We start from the raw sequence: 14,724 nt of genomic DNA, 5'->3' as shown, positions 1-14,724 counted from the left end.
ATGAAACACAAGTACTGGAAGAAATATTGAGGTGGATGTTTTATAATTCATTTTGATGTGCCAGCCTCTTAGCTTCGATTTGAGAAAAGTAACAGTTCAAGTATAACGTGTGCTACTAAAGAATTTACTATAATGACAACGGATTCTTGCCCCTATTGTTATTATCATCAGTTGTAATAACGGTTGGCCATAGCGCCTTTTTCAGCAAATAATCACCCACCATACTCGACACACTTATCGCTATGGTCACTTGCAGTCCATTCGGATCTTTCGCCATATGCAGGAAACTAGGCAATTCGCCTCAAGCGGCAATTAACCCACAACACCCACGAACAATTCATTTCTAACACCTAAATTTATGGCAAACTAAAAACAAACCGCACCGAATATCTCTCCCATATTTGCGAGTGTCCCGCTGCAGTTGCCAGTGCGATTGGCATAAGTTATACGCATTTCCGCTCCTCCAGTAACAATGGCCATTGCATATTGTTATTATGTTGCTGGCAACGGGGCGGATGAGCGATATGGCCGGTAGTCCGCGAACGAATCGCTCGAAGGGCGGTGGGTGTGGCCGCATGACGAGCATAAATTGAAGAACTGCACATCCAATAAGGCACATCCAACTGGCTGGAACGGAACAGGGCATAATTGATGGGCGGACTGCGACTCCCCGGCACACACGCATCTACACACATATATATACATACGTATGTGCTTCAAACGTGTTAATGGCACGGAAGCGAGAAAAACGGGGAGTTGGGTGGCCAACTGCTTTGCATATGGCGCGTGCCAGCCAAAACGATTGGCCAAATTTGGCCCTCCTTCGACCATACCGAGAAATTGGCAGCACAAACTGTGAATACATCAAAGCCGCTGGGCTGTTTACGTTGGCCATGTTTCCTCTTCGGCTTTCGGCTTTTCCAATCAAAAGCGCTTCGGAGTCAATGAAACTGGCTGCCGCGGAGTGGAACAAAAAGTGGGCAGCAATGTGCCATTTATCAATTTTACACTGCGGATTGTAGCAGGTGATTTGGGGTCAGCAATGCTGGCACTCAGAGTCCAAGACAGATGCATTGCATTCTGCTCTTTTACGATTTCCCAACGCACAAATGCACTTGTTTACCCCGTTGTGCTGGCTTCTGTTTTCAATTCTCGGAACATCTGCTCATCGGATTACGCACATCCACAGCCACCATCTTCAATGGGAGTTCAATACACTTCACTTGTAGACTCTATCTTTCCTTCCTCGCCGCGCATATCAAACAGCCCGAAAAACAGCGACTGGCTGCCCAAAATCCCAAATCCTATCGAGCAACTTAAGTGTCTTCCTTGGCGGCTGAGTCCAACACCTGTTGCATTCATAAATACCGAGCTGAGATTGAGCAGAATTAGCATAATTTTTGGTAGGATAATACTGCCTACTCCACCGAAAACCCATTCCAGTACAAGACACATATTAAGAATATTTTGCTCACGTTTCCATTGGGAGGTTTCCCTTTTTTTCCTGCGCGAAGACCGTCTTTGTGGCAACTATTTTTATAAGCCGGGGATAACGAGGATCAAACCATTAACATATTACTGACTATGATTACAATATCTTTAAATATATCTCGTGTTTGTAAATATTTATTTTTATTGCAATCCAATTCCATCTCCCCTTTGAGATTTATGCCCACTTAACCTGCCAGAAATCAATCTCAGCTTGCCATCCATTTACGAAAATATATTTCTCGGCACATTAAGTTTTATTATGATTTCTTATTTTATTGCTGTTATGGCTGCCCTTGTGTGGAGTTTCTGCTGCCGCCATTTAAATGGCAGTAAATAAAAATTTTACATTTTTATATGTTTACAAGTTTTCTGCCAGCCAGCCCCAGCTACCCCAGCGGATTCCTAACTGGTGTTTGGGGTTTGGTGCTTGGTGGGTCTGCCATAAGGGGCTTTCCCTCCACGGGAGTTGGCGAAAAACAATTGGAGATCTGTTGATCGCTTAAAATGCCATAACTCCGTTTATGGCTCTGCGGGGAGGGGGAAGGGGGCGGGGCGGGGCGGGGATTAAAGGCTTATTAAAAATGGACAATGCGTTGATTAAACGTCACGGGCACGTACAAAAACAACAGCGACGACGGACGGCGCGTTGACTTTTATTATTTTATAATCTCCCAATGCATTGTGTGTACTCCAGGAGAGAAAGAGAGGGAGGGATCTGCGATCGAACAGAGCGAAAGAGAGAGCTAATTGATATTCTTGGCATTCAGTAAAAGCGGTAGCAGGCCCAAAGCCAAGTCGAAAGCCGAGCTTTTGCCAGTCGAAGTTGAAGGACTGTGGCAACTTGACGCTCCAAGCGCCGCGCATGCGCAGTAGCAAGAACCCAAATAAAACCAGAAACTGCAGTGAAGAGTTGATACTCGCATACGTACTTTAGCCAAAAACCTCCTGATAATGATCTAAGTTTTGTGCGCCGTGTCGTGCCGAGGTTTTGGAATTAATAACAACATGTTGCTGAAAGTGGAAAATATCGAAATGGAGACGTTCTGTTGCGGTGAGTAGCAGTTTATCTCCCATAGACACCGAAACTCAATTACGCAATCAGGGCAGGAAAGTTTGAAGAACTCTAGAGAGCGGGTTCTTCAAAGTGCCAGCACTTAAAATTCAGTCCATGAATAGTCCATAGCCGCGAGTGATTTAAATAGGAGGAAGGGTTCTAACCGCTGTATGGTAATTGAAGGATCTTTCGGAGTGAGCGATTTAAAAAAGTGGAGAAATCTTGTGCATGGTAATTGAAGGACCTTTCAGAATAAGCAATTTCCTCCGTCCTTTTTTCCAATATTACTTCTGGTAATCCAAACTCAACGGGGGGGCACGTGCACGAGAAAAAAGATGAGGGACACGGCTTCAAAAATAGAGCACAGATTGAGTTTCCGCTTAAAACAGTCTAGACTTCAGACGATTTTCTCTTTTTCTCGCTGCTGCTCCCCTATTTTCTAATTAATAACACACAAAAAAGGGCAGGAAAATGGAAAGCCAGACATAAAAACCGGAATATTAAGGGGGGAAAACCCGGGGCAGCTGCTACCCCAAAAAACGCAGATGTGCTGGGGAAAAATAGCGCGTGCCCTTCGTGGACTAGGCTTCAAAATAATGCTCATATTTCTGGATGTGGATACAGTGCCTCCTTTCCCCAGGCTCGTTTAAAAATAGCAAATAAGCAAACAGCAATTATAAACTCAATTGAAAGGGCTGTGCGTGATGTTAATGCTGAGCAACAGTCGCGGATCGGTATCGCTTCATGGGGCAGAGGGATGTGGCGGGGGCGGGGACGGGGGGCGGTAGGAGGGCAGCAGGTGCCGCTCCACAGCAGCATAAACGCAAATACAAATACAAACACAGGCACATGCCCTCGCCAGACAACAATAACAATAACAACGGCCTGTGCAGAAAGTAACGTACAACTTGCAACTTGGCGCAAAAAATAACAACGCGCAGGCGCAGACGACGCCAAGCAAACAGCAAACTTACCGAGGAAAATTATCCAAATGAGCCTGATACTTGCATGCACTTCCTGGAAATAAACAACTAATAATATTATTGCACATGTTGCAAGGCTAATGTTGCTGGAATTTCAATTTATATTTTTTTGAATATAATATATATTTTATTAATTTATATAAAGCAATTCCTCATAAATCCCAGAGCATTTATGATTACAACTTCTGCCTCGAATATTATTGCACATCGTCAGTGTTTTCTCCCAGTGTGACTGCGACACGCACCGGAAATCCCTCATAGAAGACTGCTTTAGTGTGCGTGCGACTGCGACAGCGAAGCTTGCAGCATAAATTGCATGCAGGAAGCAACAAAAACACATATGGGATGCTCCTGCTCGCTCGCTCGCTCTCTCGCTCTCTTACTCTCTCTCCCTCTTTCTCTCTCTCCCTCTTTCTCGCTGTTGTTTATTAAACGGAAACGAAAAATTTGACTTGATTATTGTCAAGTTATCATCGTGGTTGTTTGGTTTTTTCAGTTTTTCCCGCTTAATTTTGTACGCTGGCCATAAAAAAAAGCGTTCTTGTTTACACTAAGCTGCAAAATGCGGGCTGCTGCTATTCCCTTTAGTGGCTTGATTTATTCGAGGTTTTTACTCACGACTATTAGCCTTCAAGTAATTGGAAATTCCCATTTGCCGAATGCTTCTTATGTCTTTTTTATCTTTGCTGCTCAGTAACATGCATTTGGCAAGTAGATATTTACAAATTCTAGAAAACCCATTCAGTGGGGAAAACATTTCCCTAAACATTTCCCATGAATTTCTGCCCCCACAGCAAAGACGGCAAAGAGTTATCCCATCAAATTCACATGGAAATGGAATGATGTGTGTGCATTGTTTTAAATTGGCCAACAAAATATTTATGACTGTATTAGGAGCCTCCTCCTGATGGCTGAAATGTTGCATGTGAAATTTATGGGGACATTTATTGGCAGCCAGAATGCATAGATCAGTGGAATCGTTGGCGCAGTGACATAAATACCATCCCATTTTCCCCTCCACAATGCATCGAATAAATAAGAAACGTACAAAATAACACAAACACCTCAAGAGCAGAGCATTTGAATCGTGTTTGATGGAGTGCTTGACAAAGTTGTCGCTTTTCCAACTGGGGCGGGCATTAATCAACTTTAGTCGGGTGACTGGGAGATGATGGGTGGAGTTTCCCCTTTATAAGACCACAAATGTTCAGTTTAACACGAATCGGAGCCGCAGCCGCACTGATTATGAGAATTTTTAATATTTTCGTTGAAAAATTACATTTTCTCCGCTTCCAGTTCAACGTGACGAATGAGGCAAGACACTTGACACCTGCTGCACAATTACTCAATGCCCTAATACCACGAATCCCGCGGATCTAGATCTAGATCTATATTTATAGAACGGACTTACACAAAAAAGAGTTGCCGCCCATTGTTATTTGAAGGGAATTATGGAGGCAACATGTGTGTGGGAGCATATATGTACATGTGTATAGTTGCATGCATTCTATATGTCTGGCATTCCCCATCCAAGTCGGGGCAGCCAGCACAAGCCCTTTTATGACAGCGACAGCGCGGAATAACAAAACATTAATGTCAGAAACGTCAAAAATAACATCAGATATGGGGAACTTTACCAGGGACCGGGCCGACCTCCCAGTTGTTTACAATTCAGTAAAAACTGCATTAAAATGCCTAATGCCTCTTTGAACTTGGCTTAAGTCAAGGCTCTTCAGCGATCGGCGATCGGCGGTCCAACTAAATGCATTTTATGCCTGCTACTTGATTGCCATTTGTATTTATGAACTTTATGAACCCCCCTTCTTCGATGGAGTTCGACTTCCTTTGGAATACTCACTTGATCGCCCGATTTGATGGCCGCCGTCTCCTATTTCGCATTTCCATATCCAGAGTTTATAACTCCCTGCCTGGCCCTTTTGGGGCAGGGGCATGCCCGTGCCTCGTTTTCCATTTGCCATGACGCGGCACGCAGCGTGAAAATGCTGCACCCCATCCGCGGAATTTTCCCCGCCACTCGGCCTCCTTTAGTATTTGTTTTCCTTATGTTTATGGCTTGGAAAACGGTTCGATGCCTCATTTTTCTTGTAGCTGCTGTAGTTTTTGCCGTTTCGCTATTTAGGGCCGAAAGTGAAATTTCGAAATGTTGTTTATGTTTGCTTTTAGCGGGAAATTCCTCGATGGTTCGGCAGTTGGAGTTGCGTGAAAAAGGGAAAGGGAGCTGGGGAAAAGCCCCGTCCGATGCACTACTTTATGATGTGATCTTAAATGTTTTCATTATTAGACGCTTCAATGAGAATATAAATTCTTTATTTACTAGGTCATCGAGGGCTCCATTGAGTCTTGCCAGAATATAGTGGGCCGTTCTTGACAAACTTAAGGTTTCAAGAAGTATCAGCAGTGTGATATCATTATCTCAGCCATCACCAATCACCACTCAATTCCTGACCGCATCTTTCACTTAATTGGAGCATTCATGACCACAGAAGCACTGGGCTGTCATTAATCCGACCATCGCTCCATCCACTGACCTCTCTCGAACCCGAAACAAAAACACAGATTGCCTCCGGAATTGAGAGGCAAATGCAGGCGCATTCAGAGACCGAGTGCCAAATCAAATGCAATGTCATTTATAATCGTTGGGACTGACCATCCCCATCCACATACCCATCCCCGCTGGCAGTTCACATTTAGACCACCACACCACCACACCCCCATCCACTTGGAATTTTCCCCCCGGTGTCCAGCTGTCAGAAATTCTCACACTTTGCGGCAGGGAAACTGAGAGACAATGAGAACAGCAATTTCCATTTAACTGGGGGATCTGGGGAATATGGCTGGACATGGCACCGAAACTAGAACTAAAACAATTTAAATCACTTATGATTTATGCGTAGTGCGAACCGAATCTAAATTAATACAAATCTCTGCGAGAACGGCGATTCTCTTGGGGATTCCGGAATTTAGGTTACTCGGGGAGCGAAGGAGGCAGCCTGAACTTTTGTGAGAAAGTGCAAAAGTGAGAAAGGATTTATCGTGGCTTGGACAGAGCCGATGAACAGAGCCGATGAAACGCTGCAATCTCATAAGGAAGTCGACAATTAACCAAATCCAAGTGCTAAACTGGCCTCAAATTAAAAGATATATGCGCATAATTAAGTTACAGTTGACATAATTAAATGATAATTGTTGTGGTTGTATGGTATGCATCCATACACTGAGTTATTTGCTCTTTGTTTGCGCTGTTTGCCTCTCGAGGGGGAGGGTTAATTTGTGTGTCGTCCGGTGTCCCCTGGCCCCCAAAAAATGCCCCTCCTTTAACCCGTTGCGTCGTGGCTGCAGCCCATTTAATCCCGCATTTATATTTCTGTGTTCGCCTTTCGTTGATTTATGTCTCTTGCTAAAATAAAAAACACACACAAAATGTCACCATCGGTGGTTGGCATTTATTCAAATTGTCTCCCCGAAAATTATTCCTATACCCTCTGCATTTTACCACTCGCCCTCCACACATCATCATAAAAATCAAGCGATCTTGGGCTAAGTTCACTATAAGAACATTTTTGATGAATTATTTGGGAATATATGGGGGCTCTTCTTTAGGCAGCCACTTGGAACGAACTTGATGGTTTTCAGGGAAAGGCGGTTGTTTATGCTATATTATATAGTATATTTCCGGTTATAAAATGTCACAAAAACAAAGTAATTCGTTCGGACACTTCTTAGTTGTTGCTTCTATGTTTAGGACTGTTACTATAGTGTCACAATATAAATTGACCTCCTCCAAAACAAAGCATTGGCATATCAGATTAGAAGCTATAAGCATATACAGAATCAATTTAATGTACAAGATTACTCAATCCAAGCTCTTGCCACCAGATTCCCAACTGCCCACTGCCAGTCCGCGAAGCGTTAGTTTTAATCCATTAATTAAAGACGTAATCCTAGGCAGCAGCTTAATTTGCGGTCAAACCACAGCGCCACAATTGTGGATCGGGCAGTTCCATTCGACGGCAATTAGCGCAATGTACGAGTCGGTTCGCCGCGCTTGACAATCAGAAACGTTGTGTTTTCAATGAATTCCTGAGCAAAATTCGAAGCGAGCAAATCGAAATCGAAGTGGAAGCTGAAATGCCAACGAAGGGCAGTTGCCGCCTCTTTAGCTGCGTTTCGGGGCAGCGAAGGCCGTCCAAGGAGGAGGAGGAGGTGGAGGATTATGTGGACATGGAGATGAGTGAGTTCCGTAAGCATCTTGTATCTCGTAGCATCTCAGCCGGGATGCAGCTGCGCGATTTGAGGTCCATTAAATTGTGATCGATCACAGCCGAAAAGGCCGAGTGTATTTGCAAATTGCAAATACGCAGCGAAACTCAGCGGAGCCGCACAGAGATGATGAACAAAGGAGGCATTTTGTCTTCCCCAAAATGGAGATGCGATTTAACAATTACCAGATGTTCCCTCACCCCCAGTTATTCCGGAATATATAGTCCACGGGGCAACTCAATGTCAGACTGCGCTTTTCCATTCAGCTTCCCTGCTCGCTGCAATTTTCAACAGCCGCGCTGCTGTCGCAAAACTGTCGTCTGCCATGTAATTGAGAAATAAATTTCAATGCAGCGACAGCCTCCTGCTCCTCCAGCTCCTCCCGCTCCTCCCGCTCCTCCCGCTCCTCCTGCTCCTCCACTTCAGTCACAAAATCAAAGTTGGCAAACTGAAATGAAACAAAAGCCATTAAGGCCAAAGTCGGCGGAGGAGCGAGGAACTCAGAACAAAAGTTAGCCACGTTTGCTGGTAATCAAATACATCTGAAATCTACTTGTGGTTTGCCGGATCAAAATTTCAAATTTTGTAAAAATATTAGCAGTGCTGCCTTTTGAATTGGTTTTAATGCTGTCAGGGCGCTAAGAAACCAAATCCCCACCTTACACGTATTTTAATATTTAAAATTGTCCAGCATTTTTTTCTGTGCCTGCGGACAGGATAAACTTTATTCGGTCACAGCAATTAATCATGGAAAAGGGCCAGCGCAGAGCTTTCGCAAACTACCCACAGTTCCACTTAATTATATTGTCGCAGGGGTCGTTTTTGGGGGGCATCAAATAAAATTTGACAATATTTTGCATATGAAGGAGGGCTGAAACGAAACGAAGCGAAATACATCAGCGGCCCCTCTTGTTTTTGTTATTCCACGCCATGTATAGAGCAGTATGGAGTGGAGCTCCAGCTCCAGTGCCTGCTCCTTCGCCTTATAATGAGCACCAGCTGCAGGGCAGGGAAGACATGCTCGTACACTCGTACATATCTGGGTAAGACATGGCAGAGTCGGGCAGGAAAAACAGAGAACCGAAAAGCAAAGTGTGCTGGGCGACAGGAGGAAAGAGCAAAATACAGATAGAGATACTTCTGCTGACGTCGCCGCCATTTGTGGGTGTCAAGAAGTTCAGATTCTGGCAAATGCAACAGTGGATTTCGGTTTGGCCAGGAGATAGCATCGCCTTGTCCTCCTCCTTTGCATGTGCGTGTGTGCAACATCATCGCTGGAGTTCTTGTAAGTTTCGCTGCGAGGAGATTTATTTAAATGCGCTAAACGTGACTGAATTTATGGGGCAACCTGAAGCTGAAGCGGGGAAAATGTCGCTGGGACAACAACTGATTAGTCCGGCCTAATTTATTTGGCTAGAACGGGCGGACGGGAAAATATGCCCCCCTCGCGTAATTTATCTTGTTTTATTCAGTTCCATCTGGAGATCTCTTGTTTTCCTTCCACTAAATCCAAATCCAACTATGTGTCTTCGACCAGTCGCCCAGAGATTGCCACTGCGGAATGTCGGTGTGTGGAAACTGTGTTAGATTCCTGGCATTATTTCGGAATGTTTTAAGTGTTGAGCAAGATTCATGACTAATCAAAAGATAATACCTTGGAACTTGAGATTGTGAGTGAGAGTGAAATGTGTTGAGAAACTGACGAAAGGAACCCTACTTCTGCTTCGCGCACCTGAGTGAAAACCATTTTTAAAAACCTGCTGCGCTGAGATAAGAAACATTTTTGATCCACGTGACACAGTGCCTCACTTAGGCATGCAATCACTTTCCCATTGAGTCCTTGACTATCGCGCATTGGAGAAAAGCGGCGCTTGAACGGGCCAAGAAGTCAAATTTCCCGAGGCGCAGTCAAAGAAAAGTGTTCCGGGAGTTGGGTCTGTTTGAAGAGGTCACAAATCAAGTTGATCAAATCCTAAGTAAGCACATTATTTATCACAGACACAGACATTCTATGTAAATATGTGTATGTGTTTTCGTACAAGGGAATGGAGATTATTCAGGGGTCGTCTTGGGCCATTGCTTCCTTATCAGCAACTCCTCTGAGGCGGAGTCAATCGAGTTTTCGAGTCGTTTTCACTGACCGTCCCACGATCTTTTCGCTCATTTTGCAGACAACTGCGGCAACGTGAACAACACGACTGGATCGAGTGCATCCGGATTCCTGGGCTCCCCCGGCTACAACATGGACGACATCCTGATCATCACCGCCAAGCACAGCGAGCGCGCCTATTTAAGGGCCACTTTCCTGAAGAACCACTTCGACAAGATCACCAAACAGCGCGGACGGAAGCCATTCAAGTGAGTTGATCAATAATGATAGAAGTTCGATAGAAAGTTAGATAGAATTTTAAGTTCATTCATTGAAAATTGCAATGAGCCTATGTGTACATTTGACCAACTAATATTTATGTGGCCTCCTTTATCCTTTTCAGTTTTCTGCACATCAAAATTGACGATGGTCCCTTCAGCGAGGAGATCGCCCACAAGTACCAGAACACAGCCTTGCAGATTGTGATCCTCTGCCCCGCCCTACTGGCCCTCCCACACAGCTTTCTGATGACCCAGCTATCGGCCATCATTCGCGTCGAGAAGGTCCTGGCCATTTTGTTGGATGTGAGCGAGGACAAGGTGAAGGAGATGCACAAGTCGGCGCTGCCCAGTTACTACAAGTGGCGGCGGTGTGTGGTGCGCGACAATGACCAGGTGCAGATCAGCAATATACTGGGCATAGCCACCGATATCCTGGGACGCGCGTTGTGCCAGCGCCCTCCGTGCCAGGATAGCTCCGGCGGAGGAGGCAGTGGTCTCTCGCGCAGCTTCTCCAGCTGCACGGAGGGATTCACTGTGCTGCCCAAGAAGGTGAAGCTGGGCCAGAACAAGGTGGTCGCTCTGCTGGCGGAACCGCTGGAGAAGAACGACACCCTCAAGCTCTTGGTGGAGAAGTCCGGTGAGCTGATCGAACTGCGCAACTTCAAGTGCCGCAATCCCTACACCCTGCAGTTCAATATCCCGGAGGCCTGCATGGAGATCTCCACCATGATCGAGATCCGCATCGAGAAGAACAACAAGAGCCTGGGTGCCAGGCCCATCAAGTGCGAGAGTCGCCTGCGGGAACTGGAGCAGCTGCTGCGGATCGAGGACTCGCCAATTGAGTTCATGTGCCATGCCCTGGGAATTGGGCCCGTGGAGCGGGATGCCCTCGATCAGCACTTGCTGCAGTGCTTCCAGCGCAACATGCCGCCCAACTTCCACCTGCTGAGTGGTCCCAGCGAGCGCCAGCCACACTTCTTCACCCGGCTGGAATCCAGTCCAGAGGAGTACCCCACGCTGCTGCACTTCGCCGCCAGATGGGGCCTGAATCGCCTGTGCATCCAGCTGATGGAGTGTCCAGGTGGCGACACCGCCTGCGGAGTGAGAAACTGCGCCGGACGCACTCCGGCCGAGTTAGCCGAACAGGAAGGCCATCACAAGTTGGCACAGAACATCGTCAGCTTCGCAGAGTTCCACGAACTGACCACCATGTACCACTACTTCAAGGGAGTGACTCCGCCAGGCGAGAGCTGCCCCAAGCCCAGTGCCAATGTGGTGATTGAAGCCAATCCGAGCAAGGCCGGAAAGACCAGCAAGCCTCCGAAGGAACTGCCCACGGCGGAGTACATGGAGATGTCCAGTGGATCGGAGCGGGAGAATACACCTGAAGTGAGGCCCAAAACGGAAACCCTTGCTATCTCGAATCTCAACTACATAAGTGTGGAAACCGAGGACGAAAACCTGCAGGCTTCCGTGTTCGAAAAGAAGGTGGAATCTGAGAAGAAACTGCCCGAGGCTGGCAGCCAGCCCGGTCCGGAAAAGACCACCAACGAATTGAGGATCAACGAGCCTCCCTACTATCAGTCCAAAGAGCAGAACCAGCAGCCAAAGGAGCTCAAGAACCAGAGCAAATCCCTGGACGAGGTGGATGCGGCGCCACTCTATCAGACCGACAAATTCAGCCAAGAGTGCTCGCAACTTTTGGAAAACCAACTGGGCAACGACTACGTGTTGCAGCCCTCCAATGTGCCGGTGGCCCAGGATGATGGCAACTACTTGTTCCAGCCCTCCAATCGACCCGTGGAGGAGCCCCTCCGCATGAGCCGCTGCACCAACAAACAGCCCGGATATGGAACACTGAAGCGCAGTGCCAGCGACGCTTCCGCCGCCAGTCACACAAGGTCCAATGCCGACGATGAGCTGGCCGAGATTATGCACGATTTCAAGAACAACGTGCTCTCCATTCGGGATGTGGAAGTGCTGGTGGAACGCTGGAAGCATCGCAACGATGTGCAGCAGAGCTTCAGGGAGAAGCAGGACCAGATCGATCAGCTGCGACGCGAGTACGAGCGCATCCAGGAGCAGGTGAAGTCTCATCTGAAGCGCGAAACACCCTTCGAGCGGATCAAGAAGTTCTTCTTGCGATCCAAGACCCCTGGTGGAAACGACAGTCTGCTGGACGAGACCAAGTCATCGATAGCCACCAGCTGCAGCTTCAAGTCCGCCGGAGGCGTCAGCTCCAGCGCGGTAGCAGGACGTCCCATCAGTTCGCTGAGCCTGCAAAGCGTGTCCAGCTCGAGCTCTTCATCCGGCAGACTGAGCACCGGCAGCAATTGCAGCGGTGCCTCGCTGGGAGATTCGGGCACGCACTCAGATCACGAGGATCGTCGCTTTCCCCACTGCCGGACGATGGACAACTACTTGGTGCCACCGACACCAAGACCCGTCTTTACGCCCAGCTCCACGCCCGGTGATGAGCGTCATCAGATCGTCTTCCCCTCGCCCATGTCCAGTTGCCAGCGCCTAAACACACCCACCAGTCCCACGGGATCCGAGCACTACCAGATGTTCCCATCGAACATACCCGTGTACGGGAGCCAGCCGCTGGTTGGCTCCCAGAGCAGCAACTACCTGAACACCATCATGGAGGCCAAGGAGCAGGCGGAGACACAGCACTACCAAAACCAAAACGGAGTCACCCTGCAGCCCATTAAGCTGAACGAGCGATCGAACATCATCTACGGCAAGCTGACCAAGAGCAGCTCCGCCAGCGGCTGCAGCTCCTTCAAGCCCAAGCAGATCCCAGTCCCCTGTCCCCAGGTGGGCAGCATCGAGGTCCAGGCCGAGGTCTACCAGAATGTGGGCGACGTTGCTCCGGAAAAGGAGTCCAAGGCAGAGGAGGAGGCGCCCAACTACATGAATTGCTAGGCCATGCAAACGACACATATTGCACTCGAAAGATTCGAAAGATTTGAATTTCGAACAGAATCGAAATCCTTAATTTTTGCTTAGTCTATAAGCTCATCCAATGCATACTAAATGAAAGGATAAAATGAGTATGAACTAGTTATCGGTATTCTAATGTTATGCTTAAGATATTCGAGCAGATACCTTGGGCCTTTGAAGTTTTAGAAACTGAAATTGGACAGTGAAAACATCAGAGGTCTCAAGATCACTTCGGATTACTTGTATTATCTCTGTAGTCTTCGGTTTCAGCGACTAATTGTACATTTGTGAAACGATTGCAAGCAACCAAATCAACATATCGCTAGCGTTTAAGTGTAGATCCTAAGTCGATACCAACAAACCAAGCAGCTGACATATCAACGCGATTCATCCGACGCCCTAGGAACTCTAGGAACACCCCATTTAGCACTAAGAATCCCACCTCTGCCATGCCGCTAAGCATGAAAAACTCGTTCATTCTCCGCTCCTCACCCCACAAAGTTAAACGCAATAAATTTTTTTATATATAAGCAAAGTCAGACCTGTTTTCATTTGCCACGTGCGAAGGACGTGGTGTTTGGTGTGTGCGGGCGATGTGGCAGGACTTGCGGAAGGGCAAAGTGTCCGTGGCGAACAGGAAATCGTGCGGAATCCCCTGCAACACGCAAAACGGGATTGAAACTGCCAACGTAAATTTCCCTTTTTTCGGAAACAAATGCAACTTTGCATTTCTGCCGGCTGGAATGACTTTTTCGCGCTTTCACTTGAGCAATGGAAATGGGAAGTGGAAAAAGTGAAAAGTTTGTAGCTCTCTTTTCTGCTGGCAATCTAATGGCCGCTTAGGGATTAATGCTGGCTGCAAAAATTCGGAAATTGTAATGGAAGTTTATGGAGCAATTTTAATGCATACTAGTGCCTAAACAAAAAATATTGTACCATTCATCTCTTGACCTTTTTGATATGTTGCAAAAGTACAAGTTGCATAGCTGAAGGACAAGCCAGGAACATATTTTCCAACAGCTCAACAAGGCATTCTTTGCTGTTGGCATTCATCACAATATTTAATATTCAGATTAAAAATGATATTGCTGCACCAATAGCAGGGAGATTCCTCCCCCAAAAGTATGCCACAAAAATGCTGAAAAGCGAAATGCGGAAACCCCATAGGAGTGCCCAATACCCAGCATCCATCCTCATTGGGCTGCCACCAGCATCCGCCACTCGGGGGCATACATGGATCCATATATGCCGTGTAGCTGAGGGGCAAAAAAAGGAAAACCATAAATGTATAAGCATGGATTCGCACTAAGCCGGCATCTCTTAATTCACACTCAATGGGCCGCAAAAATCTCTCGCTCCGCACAGGATGCGTACGCGCTGCATAGTATTTTTCCCAGCTGGCTTGCCACTCGCGTTGCACGAACACCCACACACACACTGGCAGATCTATACTTTCACAAACCCACACACACACACACAGAAACGGAGGGCAGACAACATGGCCACAATCAGTCGGCCATCAGTCTTTGGCCTGCACCATTTCCGTATCCGCTCCGCTCTGTTGTTTGTTTTGTTTCTCTGCTGTAACACCGCGTTACA

General features: G+C 47.0%; 1 protein-coding gene across 9 annotated transcripts in view; it reads left to right on the top strand.

Moving 5' to 3' along the window:
• LOC6552859 overlaps positions 1-13,651 on the top strand; it is a 30,549-nt gene extending 16,898 nt beyond the window's left edge. For 5 of the 9 annotated variants that reach the window (XM_015154285.2, XM_015154286.2, XM_026978601.1 and 2 more), the window contains 2 exons: positions 9,981-10,167; positions 10,302-13,651. In XM_015154285.2, coding sequence (XP_015009771.1) covers positions 9,981-10,167; positions 10,302-13,107 — 2,993 coding nt within the window. In that variant the 3' untranslated portion in view covers positions 13,108-13,651. Of the gene's footprint in view, positions 1-2,289; positions 2,543-7,538; positions 7,781-8,782; positions 9,095-9,603; positions 9,786-9,980; positions 10,168-10,301 lie in introns of those variants that run through there. The other 4 variants (XM_015154288.2, XM_015154287.2, XM_026978609.1 and 1 more) reach the window with 4 other exon arrangements.
• The last annotated feature ends 1,073 nt before the right edge of the window (positions 13,652-14,724 follow it).

Source organism: Drosophila erecta, unplaced genomic scaffold, assembly GCF_003286155.1.
Source record: "Drosophila erecta strain 14021-0224.00,06,07 unplaced genomic scaffold, DereRS2 tig00000000-arrow-pilon, whole genome shotgun sequence".
In the NCBI taxonomy this organism is placed as follows: Eukaryota; Metazoa; Arthropoda; class Insecta; order Diptera; family Drosophilidae; genus Drosophila; species Drosophila erecta.
The sequence above is the reverse complement of the archived record's forward strand: the minus strand, read 5'-3'. Positions and strand labels throughout refer to the sequence as shown.